Here is a 20,524-nt window from a genome sequence, read left to right as displayed (position 1 = left end):
ATTTTTAGTCAATCTACACTTTTCAAATGTGTCTATTGTAGACAGGTTATTGACAGGTTTTGTTTTCTGATCCACTCTGCCTCTCTTTTACCCTTCACTGGTGCAGTGAAACTATTCACTTTCAGTGTAATTATTGAGATGTAAGGGTTTTAGTGCTCTCATTTTCTTGAATGTGCATGTGTGTGTGTTGTTGCTGATTACTTTTATCCACCCACCTTTCTGTGCTGTCTCTGTGAGGAGTTCCTTCAGTATTTCTTGCAATGTTGGTATCGTTTTTAAAAACTCCCTTTATTTCTACTTTTCTGAGACTGTCTTGGTCTCTCTGTCATATTTAATGGACAGTTTTTCTGGGCATATTATATTTTGTTTATAGTTGTGTTCTTTGAATTTTTTTATTTAAGTCATCCTACTATGTCCTATACCCTACTAAGTCATTCTCGCTTGCATGATTTCTTCTGAGAAATTGCCCCTTTACCTTATTGGTTCTCCTTTATAAGTTACTCCTCATTTTCCCCCTAACTGCAGTCATAATTCTCTCCTTGAATTTGATTCTGGCAAATTTGACTATGATATGCCTTCCTACTTTTCTTTTGGGGTCTATTTTATATGGAGTTTGCTCAGCTTCTCAGATGTATTTTCTGTCATTCTTCATTATACATGGAAAGTTTTCTTCTAGACACTCTTCAACAGCTTTTTCAATGCCCTTTTCTTCTTTGCTTCTTCCTGCTCTGGAATTCCAATTGTGTGTATATTATTCTGCTTTCAGGTATCACACATTATTCTTAGGCTTTCTTCACTTTCCTTCCTTTTTGATTGTTTTTTTAACTCTAGTAAATCAGTGCTGAGAGATACGTTTCACTGATTCTGTACTCCATTTCTACAATTCTGTTCATCTGTCCTTCCAATATTTTGACAGCATCTGAGATTCTGGTTCTAATATTCTGGATTACTTTTATGTGTTTTTCTAGGATTTCTAATGCCTCATTGATTTAACCTGCATTGTCTTGAACTAAGTTTTATTTTGTTTGGTTTTCATTGTTATTTTTTTAAGTTTCTCTTGGCTTTTGCTTATAGAATCCTTATTCAAGTTTCTCTTTTCACTCATTGAAAATACACAATTATTTTTCTTTTTAATTCTATGGCAGAAAGTTCAGACTTTCAAGCTCCGGGTAATTCACAGATTTTCTGTTTTTATAACTTTTGGTGGATTACATTTTGCTTCGGTTTTGTGTGGAGTGTGAGATTGGTTGTTGCTTCTGTGTCATTGCTATGATAGTTTGTCTTGCCTGAGGTTATAGCAAGTTCACTGCTCTGCCTGAAGAACTCTCTGGTCCCTCGGCTCCTAGAAAGACTTGCCTCAGTTGGGGTACTGAACACTCCGGAGGGAAGGGAGGGGGCAACTCACCCTGCCTATGGTACTTCTTTTCAGGTTCTGAGGCAAATTACACTGAGACTGGGGAGCTCACTGCTCTTACTCTGGTCTGCCTTCTCTGGTCTCTCATCTTGGGGTGGCTGGGGACACACAGGAAAGGAAATTAGATGATAACTCACCCTGCTTCTATTCCTTCTCTGCTCTCATTGCAAAGTTCTCTGTAGCTATAGAGCCCTCCAGAAAGGAAACTAATTTCTCCATTCCTCCTTCTTTTTCTTTAATTTCTTTTAAATTTACAGTAAACTGGAAGAAATGGAAACAAAAGTGTCTAGATCACCAATGAAACAATTTATTACTCAGGTGTAGCAAGCTCTATTTTTTAGATGGGTGACTATAGTCTTTAGAGGAGTTATTCATAATGGCTTGCTGAAATAGAGAAGGCCTTTAGTTACTTGGCAACGCTTCTGTGGAACATGTACACATATACCACCTGATATATGAGCCACTCCACATGACTAACCTTGACAGGTCACTCCTGGCCAGCTGATAGCTTGAAAAACATCTTAAATACAAATTATTAGTTGGTTTTGGCCATGTTTTTTTTAAATTTTTTTTATAATTTTATTATTATTTTGTGTGTCTGTGTACCGTCAAATCAGATCTGACTGGTACAGGAGGAGATTGTCCCTCCTTTCCCTCAGAGCATCTGGTGGATTCAAACCATGCGCCTCTGGGATTGCAGTGCAGCTTCTTGCCACTAGGCCACCAGAGCTCCCCTAGGTTTGGGGCATGTTTTAAGTGAGAGAATAATATCTGAGTAAAACAGAATTCCTTAATTTTTGCTTGAGAAAATATACTTGGTTTCCTTTCAAGGCCAAAATGCTACAACGTAGTAAATTAGCAAAATCTTTCTGAGATCTTCATCAATACTTAAGCAACTGGTATTTATGAAATATATTTAAAATATAAAACTGACGTTATTGAGGGCCTGGATCATTTATCTCAGTCTTCCTAGAGGCTAGCAGTGTGCTTTCTAGCAATTTAGAAATAGTAACAGTAATGATTGCTTCATATTATTATGTTGTTATGTGCCAACAAGTTGGAACAGATTCATAATTGATTCCAGCAGATTTTCAGCGGCTGTAAGTCACAGAGGAGGAGATGACCCATCTTTCACTCATAGAACAGCTGGTGGATTAGAATTGCATTGTTTTTAAAAAAAATTATTTTTTGTGTGTGTACCATTAAATCAAATCTGACCGGTATGGGAGGAGACTGCCCCTCTGTCTCCAGCACAGCATCTGGTGGATTCAAACCGTGTACCTCTGGGATTGCAGTGCAGCTTCTTGCCACTAGGTCACCAGAACTCCCTTGGATTCTTTTAATTACTAGACACATAGGATTCAGTGAGATAGGTCTTACTGTATTCACTTGACATATGAAGAATTTAAGAATTGCAACGGTGAAGTACCTTCCCAGCAACACCTGAGTAAATAAAAGGGTTATTGTTATTAGATGCTTTCAAGTCAAGTATGGCTCATAGTAACCCAGTGAACAACAGATCTGCATCCTGCACTATCTTGTGCCACCATCACCATCTCGGATGCACTTCATTCCATTGCTGCAGTCAGTCACCATGTCAATGCATCTTGATGATTGTTCCAGTTTTCACTTGAAGTTTCTACCTTGCAAGCTATATCCTTTCCCAATCTTTGCCATCCTTGCTTCCAAGGAGAACTCTGGCTGCATCTTCTCCAAGACATCCCTTCTTATTCTTTTGGCAGTCAATGGGATATTTAATACTCTTCTCCCACACCACAACTCAAAGATAGCAATTCTTTCTCTGTCATCCTTATTCATTTCCCACCTCTCATATGCACTGCAAGTAATGGAAAAGATCATGACCTGAATCAGACACACCTTAGTCTTCAAACCGACATCATTATTCTTCAGTATTTTGGAGAAGTCCCTGACAATGGACTTGTCTAAAGCAATACATCTCCTTATCTCCTGACTGTTGGTACCAAGTGTGTTCATTATGGAGTGAAGCAAGACAAAATCATTGGCAATGACAATTCTCTCTCCATCTATCATGATGTTGTCCATTGGCCCAGTGGTAAGGACCTTTTGTTTTCTTGATATTAAGATGTAATCCATATTGAATGATTTGATCTTCTGCAACGAGTCATTCATGTCCCCCTAACTTTTAGTGAACAAGGTTGTGTTAGCTGCATAGCATGATTTGTTGATGAATCTTTCTCCATATTCATTCCATATTCATCTTCATAGATTCTGACTTGATGAGCTATTTGCTCATCAGAAAGACTAGGTATGGAGAAAGTGATGCACATTCTTCTTGATTTTTAACCATACAGTGTCCCCTTCTTCCATGTGGACAACGGCTTGTTGGTCTAGGTATAGAGCATGTGAGCACCACTAAGTGTTCTGGGAATCCCATTCTCAATGTTAGTCATAGTTTGTTGTGATCCACATAGTCAAATGCCTTTTCATAGTCAATAAAACACAAATAGACAATCTTCTGATATTCTCTGCTTTCAGTCAGGATAAATGTGGTATCAGCAATGATATCCTTGGTGCCTCAGGGTAGTCATATAAATTTAGATCTTCTAACCAGAGCCCTTCCAAAATAAGAGTTCTAAAATTGAATTTTAGGTCAAAATTTCTCAGACTTAAAACAAAACATGCTCAGTATTCATTGATCTGCCAGTATGGACTGTCATCTCTGACTCATGGTGCCCTTTTTTATAATAGAATGAAACTTTCTCCATATCACAAAAATCTTCATGATCTTTGATCTGTTTGAGATCCTTTCTTGTGGCAATTATGAAAATCCCTGCCATTGAAGAGTTTGCTATCATTTCTTGGTTTTGCTGAATTTCCACTTTTTTCAAACATGATTCTGTTTTATCTTTTTTTTATTTTGTACATTCAATGATTTATTCATCGCTAATACATTGTTTCTTATTTTATTGTAATTTGCATGAACATTTACAAAGCAAGTTGGTGGTGGTGGTTGTTCTGTGATGTTGAGTCACCTGAAACTCATAGTGACCCTATATACAACAGCTCTGAACCCTGCCCTATCCTAAGCCAGGCTTACTGACTCCAATATGCTTAATCCCATTGGCCAAATTATTGTGTCAATCCATCTCATCTGGGTCTCCCTCTCTAATTCTGTCCCTCCACCCTTCCACATGATGTCCTTCTCAAAGGACTGGTCTCTCCTGGCCACATGCTGAAAGTATGCTATTTGTTCTCTTGACAGTTCATGGTATGTTCAATACTCTTCTTGACCACCACAAATCATTTTTTTTCCTTCTGTCTTCCCTTGTCCAGCTCCCTGATGCATAACATGTAATTGTGAAGACCATGGCATGGATCAAACACGCCTTACTCCCTAGACTGGCATCATTGCTCCTCAGCACTCTGGAAAGTTTCCCAACAGTGGCATTCCCCTGTGCATTTCGTCTTTTGATTTCCTTACTGCCATTGTCAAGAGTGTTGATCATAGAGCCAAACAAGCTGAAATTGTTAACAACCTCAATCTCTTCTGCATCTATGATGGTGCTGCCAGTTTGTCTTCTTGCTGTTAAACTCCAATCCATATTAAAGACTATAGTCCTTGACCTTATGCAGCAAATGCTTCAGATCCTCCTCAGTTTCAGCAAGCATGATTGTATCATCTGCACAATGCATGTTGTTGATGAATTTTCCTCCAATCCTAATGCCACATTCCTCTGCATAAAGTCCAGTGTCTCAGAAGATCTATTCCACATGTGCATTGCAAAGGTATGGAGACAAATCACATCCCTGACGCACTCTGTTCCTAATTTTGAACCATCCAGTGTTTTCCTTGCACTCTCTGACAACTGTCTCCTGATCCAAGTATCAATTTCACACGAGCACAATCAAGTGTTCTGGGGTTCCCATTCTTAAGGTTAGTCACAGTTTGTGTGATCCACACAGTCAGATACCCTTGCGTAGTCAAAGAAGCACAGATAGACATTCCTCTGGTATTCTTTTCTTTCAGCCAAGATCCATCTGACATTGGCAGTAATGTTTGTAGTGTCATGACCTCTTCTAAACCCAGCTTGTCTTTCTGGCACTTCTCTGTCAATGTGCTGTTCTAGTTATTTTTTTACAGTCATCAGCAGGATTTTGCTTATGGTTGATATTAGTGAGGTTGGTTATTTATCCAATTATTCTTACAAATTTTTTTTTAATTTTAGAACTCTTCCCTCACCAGTGATTTTTCTCCTTCCCCAACTTCATCTTTCCTTGCCCCTCCCTTCCCTTGTTAGACATTTACATACATCTTACTAGTAATCCTTCTTTTTAGAATAATGGTCTTAAGCAGTATTTGTTCTTGCAAGTCAGAGTTCACACACATAATGCTCTCCAGTATTGCCCATGTTAAATAGAATGTTTCAAAATCATTGCTCCTGGGTGCTGTATAGTATTCCATCATGTAAATGTACCACAGTTTCTCAATCTATTCTTCTGTTGATGGGCATTTTGGCTGTTTCCATTTTTTTACTATTGTGAGTAATGCTGCTATTAACATCAGTGTACACATCTCTATTTGTGTCTGGATTCTATTTTCCTTGGGGTATATTTCTACCAGTGTCATATGGAATTTCTAAGTTCAGCTTTTTGAGAAAATGCCAAACTGCCTTCCAGAGTCGCTGCACCATTTTACAATCCAACCAGCAATGTATGAGAGTTCATTATCTGCACATCTTCTCCAACATTTATTGTTTGCTTTGTTCTTAAACTTTGCCACTGTTACAGGTGTGAGATAAAATATCTTTAGGGTTTTGATTTACATCTCTCTTATTGCAAGTGATTTTGAGCATTTCTGCTTGTGTCTGTTGGACATCCAAAAAGTCTTTCTCTGAGTAAATTCTGTCCATCTTTTTTCTTGTGGAGGCCCAGTAAACTTCCCCTATGAGATAGATGTCTGAGGTGTTATCACTAAATGTTTGTGCTTTTTCTTTTTCTCAGTCAGTAGGTTTTCTTTTCACCTATTGGTAAAAGGGGCTTAATCTTTAAACATTCTTATTTATTGATATTAACCAGTCCTGGTTGTGCATTTCTGGCTCTATTTCCCAGCTGATCTGTACCGTAGAAGTAAACCTTCTAAGTTTGGTCCCATTTTGTCTCTTATGACTTCTCTGGTTTTGAGCTTTACCCCTAGGTTTCTGATCCACTTTGATTTGATTTTTTGTGTATTGTGTGACATGCTGATCTTACTTCAGCTTTCTGCAGGTTGTTGTTAATTGCCTTTGAGTCTAGCATGACTCATAGAGACACTATGAAAAAAGACCTGAAGCCCCTCCACAACTATGGACATTTATCAAAGTTCATAGTGGTTTTCCGAGGCAAGTTGTTTAGTAAGTGGATACCACTCTTGCTTCCAAACCTGTCATAGAATGTTATTGGTCTCTATGCCTGTGATGCATAGAGACCCTAAGTATAACAGCTCTGAATCCTTCCCTGTCCTGAGGCAGTCTCACTAATTCTGACCCATCAACCCCCATTGCCCCAGTTACTGTATCAATCCATCATATCCAGAGTCTCCTCTTCTGTGCTGTCTCCTGGCCATGTGCTCAGAGTAAGTGAGGTGGAACTTTAGTATCCTAGCCTCAAAGGAGAGACTTGGTTTCATCCTCTCCAAGACAGACCTGTTTGTTTTCTTGGCAGTAGAAGTTCAATTTTGCCAGCACTATTTGTTAAAGAAGTTGTTTCCCCATTTGATAGGGTTTTGTATTGGTTTGTTTTTATCCTTGTCAAACACCAGCTGACTGTAGGTAGATGGATTAACTTCTGAGTTCTTGAGTCTGTTCCCTTGATCTGTGGGTCTGTCACTGTACCAGTTCCATGCTGTTTTGGTAATTATAGCTGACTCTAAATATTGCACTGGAATGCTTAGAAGCCAAAGCAGAAGGAAGACTTCAAGATACTAAAGAGCTGAACAGAAGATTTCAAAAGGCAGCACAGGAAGACAAAGTAAAATATTACAATGAAATGTCCAAGGAGCTGGAGTTAGAAAATCAAAAGGGTTGAACTCACTCAGCATTTCTTAAGCTCAAGGAACTGAAGAACAAATTCAAACCTCAAGTTGCTATAATTAAGAATGCTTTAGGCAGAATATTAAATGATCCAGGAAGTATTAAAAGAGGATGGAAAGACTCTGTAGAGTCACTGTTGTTACTTATTCTGTGCCTCTTTCCTTTCCAAATGAAATCAGAAATTATCTTTTCTATCTCCTTGAAAAAAGAATTTGTATCTATATTGTGATTGCATTTGACTCATGCATTTATTTTGGTAGAATTGTTATTTTCACTATATTGAGTCTTTCTATCCAAGGTAGTTTCCTTTTCTGCATTTTCTTTGTTGCTGTGGGTAAATCCCACTGACTTTTGTATATTGATATTTTATCCTGCAACCCTACTAGATTGATCTACTAGGTCTGTTTGTCTTTTGAGTCTTTGGTATTTTCTATGTGCACGATTATATCATCTGCATACAGTGACAGTTTCAGCACTTCTTGGTCAATTTTACATTCTTTATTTCTTTTATAACTCAATCATATTCTAGCATGGTTATTTCGTTTCCACATGGGTGGTTTTGTAAGCTTTATCCTGCTGTGGTTAATTTAGAGTTTTATGGAATTGTGGTCTGAGAAGTTACTTTGTATTATTTCAGAATTTTTTAGTTTGTTGAGACTTGCTTTGTGTCCTAATATGTAATTGATTCTGGAGAATGTACCGTGTGCTCTTGAGAAGTGAATTGAGTTTTTATTGGGTGCTGTTCCCTGAATACATCTACAAGTCTGAATTGGCGAATTGTATAAGTTTAGATCTTTTGCATCTTTGTAAGTTTCTTTTGAGTTGACCTATCCTTTGGTGATAGTGGTGTGTTGAAGTCTCCTATCACTACTGTAGTGCTATTTCTTCAATTCTGTTAACTGTTGTTTTGCAGGTCTATTGTTTGGTACATACATGTTGAGCAAAGTTATGTCTACTAGATCTATAGTACCTTTCATCAGTATGTAATGCCCTTCCTTATCTTTTATGGTGGTTTTCATCTTTGTCAATTTTGGTGTCTGTAATTTCCTTCTCTTGCCTTATTAAGCTGGTGAGAACTTTTGGGGCAATTTTGAATAAAAGTAGTAATAGTGGGCAATATTGCCTGATCCCTAATGGCTAACAGAGTGTTTTTAGTGTCTCTCCATTGAGAATGATTTTGGCTCTTGGTTTTTTATGTATACTTTTTATTATATTTAGGAGATTACCTTTTATTACCATTTCAGTGACTGTTGTAGTCAAGAAGGGATGTTGGATTTTGTCAAAGGCTTTTTCTACATAAATTCACAGCATCTTGTAGTTCTTGTCATTTGCTTTGTTAATGTGATGAATTACATTGGTTTTCTTATATTGAAACATCCTTGCATTTCTGCTATGAAACTATACTCTGAGTAGGCAGCTGTTGTGGGCTAGTGGCAAGAAGCTGTGCTGCAAAACCGGAAGTTTCAGGCCACAAGCTGCTTCAGAGGAAAAGAATGGATCATCTCCTCCCATGCGATTAGTTGCTTCTGAAAAACTGCCAGAGAGTCCGCTATGCATTACTTCTGAATCTACAGTATATAACAGTAAACTCTGATAAATTGGAAATCCTAGAGAAAATAGATAGATTTCTAGAAACTCACAAACTACCCAAATTGACACAGTCAGAAGTGGAACACTGGAAAAGACCGATCACAAAATATGAAACTGAGCAAGTAATAAAAAAGACTCTGCTGCATGGATGAATTCAGTCAAACCTCTATAAATGAACTATCACCAATCCTATTTAAATGATTTTTTAAAAAGAAGGAACACTCCTAGAGTCATTCTATTATGCAAGCATAACCCTAAGACCAACACCAAAGATATCCCAAAAAAGGAAAACTAGAGACCTGTATCATTCATGAACTTCGGTACAAAAATCCTTAACAAAATCCTAGGCAATAAATCCAACAGACTATTTAAAACCTTATTCATCATGATTAAGTGGAATTTATAAAAAGAATGCCAGGGCTCCATTTAAGGAACACACTGATCATATCAAACAGTGGGAAGGTTCCAAACTACTGTCAGTCTCTTACAAGGTCTGCTGTATTATCAGTCTCTTATGGGTTAAAAAGAAAGGAAGAATTGCATTCCAGGGAGTGAAGTAGAGGACTATTTCATGTGAAAATATGTGAGAATTCCAATTCCAGCCAAACAAGGTAAAATGTTGACTCTTCAGAAATATTCTTTCTCATCTCTTGGGGCTGTTATGAGAATGAAATAAAACACTTTGTTGTTTAGACACATGGAATTAATGTTAATGTTGGTTAAATAATTTGGAAAAGATAGCAATTATGGTAGAATAACATGACAAGTATAATCAATCTCACTGAATTATACGTGTAGAAATTATTTAATAATTTGTTGTGAAAGTTATAAAAAAGAATTTGTTGTGTATATATTTATCATAGTAATATATATCACTTGAACAGAGATTTGGCAGATTAATTATTTAAATGTGAACTGTAAGTGTTGGCACTGTTACAACCTTGAATTAACTGGATCTTTTCTGTTTTTGTTTCCCCCAGGGAAGATTTTGGAGGTCTCAACCTGACATTATATCATGTGAACTTTTGTACATGTTGCCTTTCTGTACCATACACAATAAAGTTTTAGAGTGTCAAGCAATCATCAGCATCTGATTTTTGTCTAATAAAACCTACAAAATTTTCAGATTGAAATATCAGTACATCTACTGTTTTGTTTATACTATTAATCATGTTTGAAACATGGGAGGCTAGAAGTCAAAAAGTTTATGGAACTGCTAATGAGCTACCTTAGAATGGTTCTAATTTACTGTATATAATACTCTGTCTACTACAAATTTAAGCACATATATAGATTTTTTTAAAAAATAGGGGTTCATAATAGAGATGTATTCTTTGTCATTAGGCATAAGTACATTCAGCTAAGCCGTCATGGTGGTTATGATTGTGTGGCATTCTTATTCCCTGTTAGTGCTCAGGAGACATATCCAGAGATCTTTTTTTAATTCCTACCTGTAGGAAAAGTGTTCTGAAATAAATTATAATAGAAACACATAAGTAATCTGTTACATAACCTGGTATTCACAAAAGGTCCTTAGGTAAACCAGGTTCTCAGGTGATTCTGAAATGTGGTCAAAATGTGTGCAAAAGCTGTTATCTACTGCCCTTCTGCCACTCTCCTGCCTCTGTTCTGCTACTGGTTGGTAAACCTGACAGGCTGGTAACTGTGCATGATCATTGTGTTGTTCTGATCTTATTGGAGCTAGGGTGAATAACGAGGTTTTGATGAGATTTAGACGTAAATCATCAAGGTGTCTGGAGCCACTTTGGGGTTTCTTTTCTCTTTTTCAACAATAGTTTCAAGGCACTGATCGGCTTGCAGCTGAACTTCAGGAGTTCTAACTCTGATACAAATTCTTCAACCTTTTTGACTTAAGAGATATTCATGCAAGATTTCTCTTCTTCTGACTTAAAAGTTGTTGTTATTGTTGTTTGTTGTTGTTAGATGCTATCTAATTAAGTACAACTCATAGTGACCCTGTGAACAGCCAGCCTGAACCCTGTCCTCTCCTGGCCCATCCTTATCATGTCTGACGTACTAGAACCCAGTGCTGACGTCACCATGTCAATCCATCTTGTTAGAGGTCTTCCTCTCCTTCATTGACCCTCTGTCTGTGCAAGCATGATGTCCCTTTCCTAGGAATAGCCTCACCTAGCTACATGTCCAAAATAGCAAAGACAAAGGTTTGCCATCTTTGCCCCCAAGATTCACTCTGGCTGTCCTTTCTCCAGCATCTGCTTGTTCTTTTGGTAGTCTATGCTGCAGGAACTGAAGAACAAATTCAAGCCTCAAGTTGCAGTATTTAAAGATGTTTTGAGCAGAATATTAAATGATCCAGGAAGCATTAAAAGAAGATAGAAAGAAAATAGACAGTCATTGTACCAAAATGAATCGGCGTACACAAAAGAATCTCATTAAACAATGTACAAACAAGAACTTATGGTGAGGAAGGATTCAAGCCATGGATGTTTTAATTGTTACCTATGCCTCTGAATGTTGAGCAATAAATTAGGATGACAGAAGAAGAATTGATACCTTTGAATTATGGTGTTGGTGAAGAGTATTGAATATTACATGGAATACCCAAAGACAGACAAATCCGTGTTGGAAAAAAGTGCAACCAAGGTGTTCCTAAAAGACAAGGATGGTGAAACTTCATCTTACATACTTTAGGTACGTTATCAGAAAGTGCCAATCTTTGAGGGAGAAGACCATTTTGCAAGAAAAGGTATAGGGTCATAGAAAGATAAGAAGACCTTAAAGATGTTTGGGATAGTGAGTGTAGCAGTGGACTGGAGTATGTTGGAAATCGTGAGGAAAGAGCAGGACATGGAAAGATCTGTTGTTTATAGTGTCACTATGAGTTGTAGTCAACTCAATTACATCTAAAACCCACCACCAAAATGTTTCCAATGTAAGCATGATTAACCCTCACCATTCTCATTTCTGAAAATCATTTTAGTTATACTTCTTCCTAGATAGATGTATTGATTCTCTTGGTAGTCCATATTTCGAATCCAGTATTCAATATTTTCTATAGGTAGCATAGTTTAAATATCTCAGTCCAGAAATGTAAAATCAAGCATGATAATCAGTAATTATGCATGTCAATAATAAAACACCAAAAGTCTCAAACTACAAAATCAGAAAAGTAGTCATATAGTTATCTTTCATTTCCATCCTCACGACTCAAGCTCAGCATGTTTTAAACCCCAGTCACAAAATTCAAATCTATTTCAAAGTAGAAACTTAATTTGCTTTAAATATATCCTCTGAAAACTCTTTAAAGCTTTGTTTGACCCTTTACATCTTTAAGTACATTTTTTTATTTTTTAAACACTAATATAAATGTATACTTTTCTTGACATAATTGAAAACAGATTTCTCCACTTCAGCCAGGTTGTTTTAATCCTGCTTGGGTACTTTAAAGGGAAAAAAACCCTGCTTAACAGTTAAAAATAAAATCTGAAGAGTTATGACAATGATTAGCTATGTCTATAATAGCACTATGGATTATAAACACAGAAAAAAATAATAAAAGCATGACAGAGCCCATGAAGTTCACACCTATTTTGCAAGATCTGATGACCTAGTGGTAAGAAGCTGTGCTGCTATACCAGAGGCATGTGGTTCAAATCCACCAGCTGCTTCAAGATGGACAATCTCTTTCCATGTAATTTACTGTCTCTGAAAACCTGCTGGAGTGTCAGCTCTATAGGTCAGTTCTGACTCAGTAGTACACCAACACCACCACCACTCATTTTATCAAACATATGTCTAGATTTGATAATGATGTCAGAAGGCAGGACCTCTCTGTAATCAAATGTCCCATAAAAATGTAGTAATCCCTATGTGTCATACTTTCTATACCCTAGTGAAGAGAAAAAATAATTACTTCTACCACCTTGACATTTAAACTAATTTGAGGGCATATCGGAAATAGATGATTGGAAGAAACATTGGTTCACACTAGTTAAGTCTGATGAAGAAGTGTAATGGTCTTGAAAGCATAGACAAGGATTACCCTGACCTTGTTTAGGGTTAAGGAATGGCCTTTGGGAGCTAGTGACTTCAGTACAAAAACTAGTTTGAGCAAATGGTAGTACAAAAAAATTGATAAGAAAAGTACAGAGAAATAGTCGAAAAGAAACTACTAGGAAAGACATAGCAAGTGTGAAAGATCACTGGTTCTTCCATGTGTCCTACAGCTACCTCCTGCTGCCATAACAAACGAGACCAAAAGTTTGTGACCTGAAAGAACAAGAATATATATCCTACGCGAATAAAGGAGAGTGTGAAACACAATGTATATGAACTTTGTATGCAAACCAATGTAAAATTTAAAAAAGAATTTATTTCATCATAATTCTGTAGGGTGCAGGAAAAAATTAAGGACCATAACTTTATGTCTGCATTTCTCTCCAAGTCTTCTGTATTGGTCAAAAATTTTGGGGGTTCTTTGGCATCTGTCTTTCCCCTGGTATGTTTCTGTGTATCTGTTCTACTCTTCAGAATTCAAAATCCACACTCCTAATGACTTAAATAATATTAAAACAAGATTTCAGGCACAGGCATGGGAGCAGGAATTTCACGAGACAGTATGGAGTGACACAATTCTGTTGCTTTAACTTAGCACTACACCTTTTAGCTGTGTCTTTATTAACAAGCTAAATAACTCTAGAAATTTTGTCATTCATCAACCTGTTTTGGATACCTGGAATTTAGTCTAGCCATATATATGTCTATTATAAAGTCATATTAATACACTTAACTCTCCATCACTCCTTGGTTGCCATGACTCTGCCTCCTCTCTCTGTGCACCTTGTCCTGGAAGTGTAGCCTGCTTTCTGCTCTCCCTCCTCCTCCCATGTGCTTATTCTTTATGGCTCCGTTTAAATAATTTTTCACTAAGAAGTCATCCTGGCTTAGTAGAGTTCATTCCCATCCAAGACAATTTTCATTTGCTCTTGTAAAATACCTTTAATACTTATCACAATATGTTATAATTCTTTTCTTTACTATAACAAGTTCCAGAACAACAAAGACTATATCTTCTAATTTTGTACTAGGAAAATCTCCAAACTATTGGGTAGTAAGGATGTCAGTATAAGTTGTAAGGTGCATCTGATTCAGGCCATAGTCTTTCCAATTACTTGCTATGCATCTGAAAACTGGACAATGAATAAGGATGACAGAAAAAAGAATTGACACCTTTGAGCTGTGGTGTTGAAGAAAAGCACTGATTATCCCATGGATGGCCAAGAGAACCAACCAGTATGTCTTGGAGACATCACAGCCAGAGGTCCTTTTGGAGACAAAAATGATGAGGCTTCCCCTCACATATTTTGGACATGTTGCTAGAAGGGACTATTCCCTGGAGAAAGACATGATAATGGGGAGGGTGAAGGAAGGGTGGACGAAGGAGAGGAAGACCTTCAATCAGGTGGATTGACACAGTGACTGCTGCAATGGGCTTTTCTGTGTCAGGGAGTGTAAGGATGGTGCAGGATAGAACAGGGTTCAGATCCTTTGGTCATAGGGTCATTATGAGTCGTACGTGACTTGATGGTACCAAACAACAACAACAACACAGTATTAACTAGTGGGATCTAGTAGTTTAAAGATTTGCTCTATGAACACAAAGATACATGGGTCAAATCCACCAGATGCTCCTTCGTAGAAAGATGAGCAATCTCTTCTCATGAGACTTATTACCTCTAAAAACCTGCTGAAGGGTTGTCTATGGGTCAGCTTCTACTTGATGGTACACAACAACAATATCATATGATAGATTTAGAAATCCTATAGTATAGTGCTTTATGTTTTGGACTGCTAAATTGAAGGGCAACAATTGAAATCTTGCAACCATTCTGCAAGGCGAGGAGAAGATGAACTAGTCTGTTCTCATTTACATTTAGACCTTTAGAAATCTGAAGGAGGGTTTCCACAAGTCAAATCAACTTGAAAGCGGAGAGTTTGACATACTGTATACTGTATTATAGCCGGTAAAATTAGAGTGCTCCTTAGAAATAAAGATGGTGATTCTTCATTGCACATACTTTGTTAATGTTACTCGAAAAGGTCAGTCCCTGGATAGGGACATGAGTCTTTAAAAAAGGGTAGGTAAAGGAGGGGATAATGTCCATGGAATGAATTGACACAATGAATGTAACAATGAAAATGGAACAGGGAAAGGCAGAGTTTTATTATGTTGTGCTGAGTTGCTATGAGTCAAGCCCAACTCAATGCCATCTAACTTAATAACAAAAAATAATTTTATTTATGTATTTAAATATATAAATGGTATAATATGTATCTTACATTCGTTATGCTATGTTATTATTTTTTCTTTCATTTTTTTATTGAGATTTTAATGATTGTTTAAAGAGAACCTAAATTTCCATTCATTCACTGTTGCACATTTTCCTCCCTGCCTACCCTTTTCCCTCAGTTCACTTTTCTCTTTGAAAAGAAAAAAAAATTCTTTCATTGTTATAATCCCTCCCCCGCCCCCAGTCCACTTTACTATGCAGCTTTTATTCTGGACTTTTGTCATATAAGTAATACCTAATCATATATCCCTTTTAAACAGTCCTTTCCCTCATTTGTTTCAATGCAGAGTTCATTGTTTATCCCCTCTTTTCTTAGTTTTCCCCCAACCCAATGTCAGTCCTGTGTTATAACAGTGGTATTATGCAGTATTTGTCATTTTATATCTGAGATATTTCCGTCACCATAATGTCCTCCAGGGTCACCCATTTTGTATAATATTTAATGATTTCCTTGTTTTTCAGTGTTGTATAGAATTCCATTGTATGAATATACCACATCTTCTCTATCCATCCATTTGTTGATGGACTTGGATTGTTTCCAACTCTTTGCTATTGTGAATAAAGCAGCAGTAAACATGAGTGTGAATATATTTGCTTGGGTGGTGGTTCTGGTTTCTTTAGGGTGTATTCCCAATAGTGGAATTGCTGAGTCAAATGGTATTTCTATTTGCAACGTTTTGAGAATGGGCCACACTGCCTTCCATAGTGGTTGCACCACTTTACCAACAGAGAGTAAGGGTTCCAGTTTCTCCACAGCCTTGCAAGCATTTGTTGTTTGCTGCTCTGTTGAATTTTGCTATTGTTAGTGGGTTGAGACGATATCTCATAGTTATTTTGATTTGCATCTCTCTCAGAGCTAGGGATTTTAATCACTGCTTCATGTGTTCACCATCTGAAATATTTTCTTTGGTGAAGTGTCTGTTCATATCCTGTGGCTATTTTGCAATTGTGGTGTTTACCTTTATCTTGTTGTGGTGCTAGAGTATTCTATAAATTCTAGATATAAGTCCCTTATCAGACATGTCATTACCAAATAATTTTTTTTTCTCCAGTCTGTGGTTTCCCTTTTTATACTGTTGAAAAACATTTTGGATGTGCATAGGAATTTGATTCTTAGAAGGTCCCATTCATCTATTTAATCCTCTCCGAGTTATAGGTTTTTTCAGGGTGCTAGGAAGATTTTGAACCATGAAGTGTTTCCTTGCTCTGTTCTGAGGACTGTTTCCTGGTCCAAGTATAGGTTTCACATAAGCACAATCAAGTGTTTTGGAATTCCCATTTTCTGGAACGTTAGCCACAGTTTGTTGTGATGTACACAGTTCAATGACTTTGTATAGTCAATGAAACACAAATAGACATTCTTCTGGTATTCTTTGCTTTCTGCCAAGATCCATTTGGCATTAGCGATAATGTCTCTAATGCCGCAAACTCTTATAAACAGAGCTTGTGTTTCTGGTAGTTCTCTGTCAATGTACTGTTCCAGTCGTTTCTGGATAATCTTCACCAGGATTTTGCTAGTGTATGATATTAGTGATATTATTTGATAATTTCTACACTCTGACAGGTCATCTTTCTTTTAGAATGGGAATAAATATGGATCTCTTCTAGTCAACTGGCCGCATAGTTGTCCTTGTATTTCTTCCAGTCAGTTGGCCAGATAGGTGTCCTCCGGATTTCTTGGCACAACCTGGTGAGCACGTTCAGGCCGCATCTGTTTGTTGAAACATGTCAATTTGTATCCCATCAATTCCTGGGGCTTCATTTTTTGTCAAGACCTTCACAGCAGCCTGAACTTCCTCCTTCATCACTATTATCTTATTTTTTAAAATATTTTTTAAAATTTTTTTATTTGTGTGTGTGTGTATACTGTCAAATTGGATATGACTGGTACAGGAGGAGATTGCCCCTCCTTCTCCAGCAGAACATCTGGTGGATTCCAATTGTGTACCTCTGGGGATTGCAGTGCAGCTTCTTGCCATTAGGCCACCAGAGCTCCCTTCACTATTACCTCTTGATCATCTGTTTTTTCTTGAAATTCTTCTGTGTCAGCCAATTCTTTTTGGTATAGTGACTCTGTACTTCTTCCATTTTCTTTTGATACTTCCAAGGTCATTCAGTATTCTGCCCTTAATTTTTTTTTTTAAATTTTTTGTTTGTTTGTTTTATTTTTTTTTTTCCCTCAAAATTTTTAAGTGTTGCAAATCAAGGTTCGGATTTGATCCGTAGTTTCTTCTGCTTAAGAAATGCCAAAAGAGTTTTTCCTTTTTGAGTATCTGATTCCAACTCCTTGCCCATTTCATTGTAATACTTTGGTTTGTCTTCCTGTGTTGCCCTTTGAAATCTTCTGTTCAGCTCCTTCTTTATCCCACCCCCCACCCCCACCCTCCACCTTTGCTTTGGCTTTTTGGCTCTCTAATACAATAGTAAGAGTCTCTTCTGACATTCGTCTTGGTGTTTTTTTCTTCCTTGTCTTTGTAATGACTTTTTGCATTCTTTAGGGATGGTATCACTGATATCCTCCCACAGCTTATTTGGTTTTCGTTCATTAGTATTCAAGGCCTCAAGTCTATTCCTGAATTGGTTTTTAAATTCAGGGGAGATAGACTCAAGATCAAATTTTTACTCCTGTGGATATGAGTTGACCTTCTTTAGCTTTAATTTGGCTTGCATATATGAATTTTCAAACTATCTTGATGCCATTATTATGCATTATTCCCAGACTTTCTCTATGATCGTTAAGGCTAGTAAAGTTATCTGTGTGTGTTATGCTTCCTATTAGGTAACCCTATATTCCAAGAGTCTACTCATACTGCATTTTTTAATTATGGCCTAGTTTTCACTGCTGATACTGAACTTCTCCAACAATTTCTACCACAGATGTAATTGATCTGATTCCTGTGCATATCATCAGGTGAAATCCATGTGTATAGCCTGTGTATATGTTTCTTATAAAAAAGTATTTGCAGTGATTGTGAAGAATTCTATTGTTCCGTGCCAGCCTCATTTCTGCCACCAAGTCCATGTTTTCTGAGTACTCACCCTTCTTCCTGGTTCCCAACATTCCCATTAAAAAATGCAATGTGAGTGGACTCTTGGAATGTAGGAAGTATAACACACACAGATAACTCTACTCACCTTACTGATCATACAGAAAGTGTGGGAATAATCATTATTATTCTATTATGCATCAGGATAGTTTGAAATTCACAGGTAGTGGAAGATTTAATGAACAAAATAGTAGAAACTGTTACAGAAGTTCAATAGCATTTGTCAAATTAGCTCTCCAATGCCTGATAAAGTTGACTCTGAATTCCTTGTTTCACAAAGATACAATTCCACCACTGCTCTGTAGACCTAAGTCACCACAATTTTAATTCTACTCCAACTTTGCAAATAGGGTCATTGCTGAAATTGACTCTCATCTTTTCTTTTTTTCAGGCCCTGCTGCAAAAAAGAAGTATGTCAGTTATAATAACCTGGTTATCTAATCTGTTCCATTCCATGGAACCACGAAGGAAGAAGGTCTTCAGCTATTTCATCACCCCCAGGCATAGGACTCTTGGTTCTGCCGGTTTTCCTGAGGAACTTCTTTATTTGGACAGATTCTGGAGGCCAGTGTTAGAGGATCCAAGTGTGCTACACAGCTGCTTTATGAAATACCCTTACTTTATCTTGGCTTAATAAGTCACTGGCATCAGCACTGCCAAATTGGCTGCAATTTTGAACCTTCCCTAAAGGGGGTGTTGAGACTCAAGTCCCAACTAAGCTTTTTGGGATAACTCACTGGAAAGCCTCAGCAACCATTTTGGGGCTGACCTGTCTTTCTACGTATGTACTTCCAGGTTGCAAGGTTTTGAAATATTCTGTACAGTTTGTGAGAACTTTTGCATTTTGCCATCTGATGTCGAATCTTGGTTCTGTTTGTGTTGAATGCCCTGTTTCCATAAAGCCCTATTCTTTCAGATGGTGGAACATTCAGGAAAAGTTTTTAAAAAATGAATACACATTTAAAAAACAAAATTATCTTGGCAGACTGAAAAAAATACATATACACACATCTGTACATGACTGTATGATTATGATTATAGTATACCACTGCAAATCATGTTATATTTTTTAAGACAAAAAAAGATATTTAAAGACCAAAAACTGTGCTGAGAAAGTTTACCCCATCTATCTTTGGTAGAAAGATAATAGGCTACAAGGAAAGGAATATATTGGCTGCAATGAATTGAGGTCTTGATCTTTGGAATGCATGCCTGTAATGTATTTTACAGTACACGTTGATAATTTATGTTCAGTATTTGTATTTGTGTTCTCTTGTTATTTTAATTAGGGTATATGAATATTTTGCAATAATTTTCATAACTAAGCTATTTGAAGAAAAGAATATGGATTTTCATGTCTTGAGGTTTTGTTCATGCCCCATGACTGACCAATGTGATAAGGACTTTAAGGAAAAGCATGTATGTTTTCTACTGTTTGTAATAAGTACTTTCGTTAATCTTGCTGCTTATGTGCCAAGTTAGTGGGAAAAAAATACTTGCTGAAAAATTTCCCCTTTCCATTCTCTTTCAATTCTGTGATTTTGTCCAAGAATATCTCAATAAAACACTTTGGTTAACTTTTTTATTTTCTTCAATAAATATTTTCAGTTAATTTTCCTTTTCATTTACAATGTATTTCTCAAAAAAAAAAATCTTTGTCTTGCCCCCCCAAAAAAAAATCATTTACAGTGAATTTCATAAAGCCTTTAGTTAGGTAACAATGTGGATAATTAATGTTTTGAAGTATATACTACAACTTTCAGCTGTAGCAATAGAGGCCCCTGAAGAGTGGAAATATTTCCAAATTTGATTCCTGAGAGACCGAGAGTACAGGTTCACCCAGAAGAGCCTGGAAGAAATGCTGGGTGATTTATTCTTAAAATAAGAGCCTCTGGAAAATTCTATGGAGCATGAAATTCTATGGAATGAAATGCTTCCTGTTCCTGAAATATTCTGTGATCCACTGTGAGTCAGCTTAATCAGAACATTGTGATTTCAGGGTTTTCATCGGCTGAGTTTTGGAAGGGACTCACCAGAAATCCTCCTAGTCCATCTCAATCTAAAAGCTATACTAACCCTACTCAGCATCTC

The 20,524-nt window shown here is 37.0% G+C and overlaps 1 protein-coding gene across 2 annotated transcripts in view; it reads left to right on the top strand.

Moving 5' to 3' along the window:
- Positions 1-20,016, top strand: part of GRM7 (glutamate receptor, metabotropic 7) — a 730,124-nt gene extending 710,108 nt beyond the window's left edge. For both annotated transcript variants that reach the window (XM_006897077.1, XM_006897076.1), the window contains one exon: positions 18,825-20,016. In XM_006897077.1, the coding sequence (XP_006897139.1) occupies positions 18,825-18,874 (50 nt within the window). In that variant the 3' untranslated portion in view covers positions 18,875-20,016. The remainder of the gene's footprint in view (positions 1-18,824) is intronic.
- The last annotated feature ends 508 nt before the right edge of the window (positions 20,017-20,524 follow it).

This window comes from Elephantulus edwardii, unplaced genomic scaffold, assembly GCF_000299155.1.
Source record: "Elephantulus edwardii isolate Elephantulus edwardi_28Jun2011 unplaced genomic scaffold, EleEdw1.0 scaffold00200, whole genome shotgun sequence".
NCBI lineage: Eukaryota > Metazoa > Chordata > Mammalia > Macroscelidea > Macroscelididae > Elephantulus > Elephantulus edwardii.
Note: the sequence above shows the minus strand (reverse complement) of the source record. Positions and strands in the feature narration are given on the sequence as shown.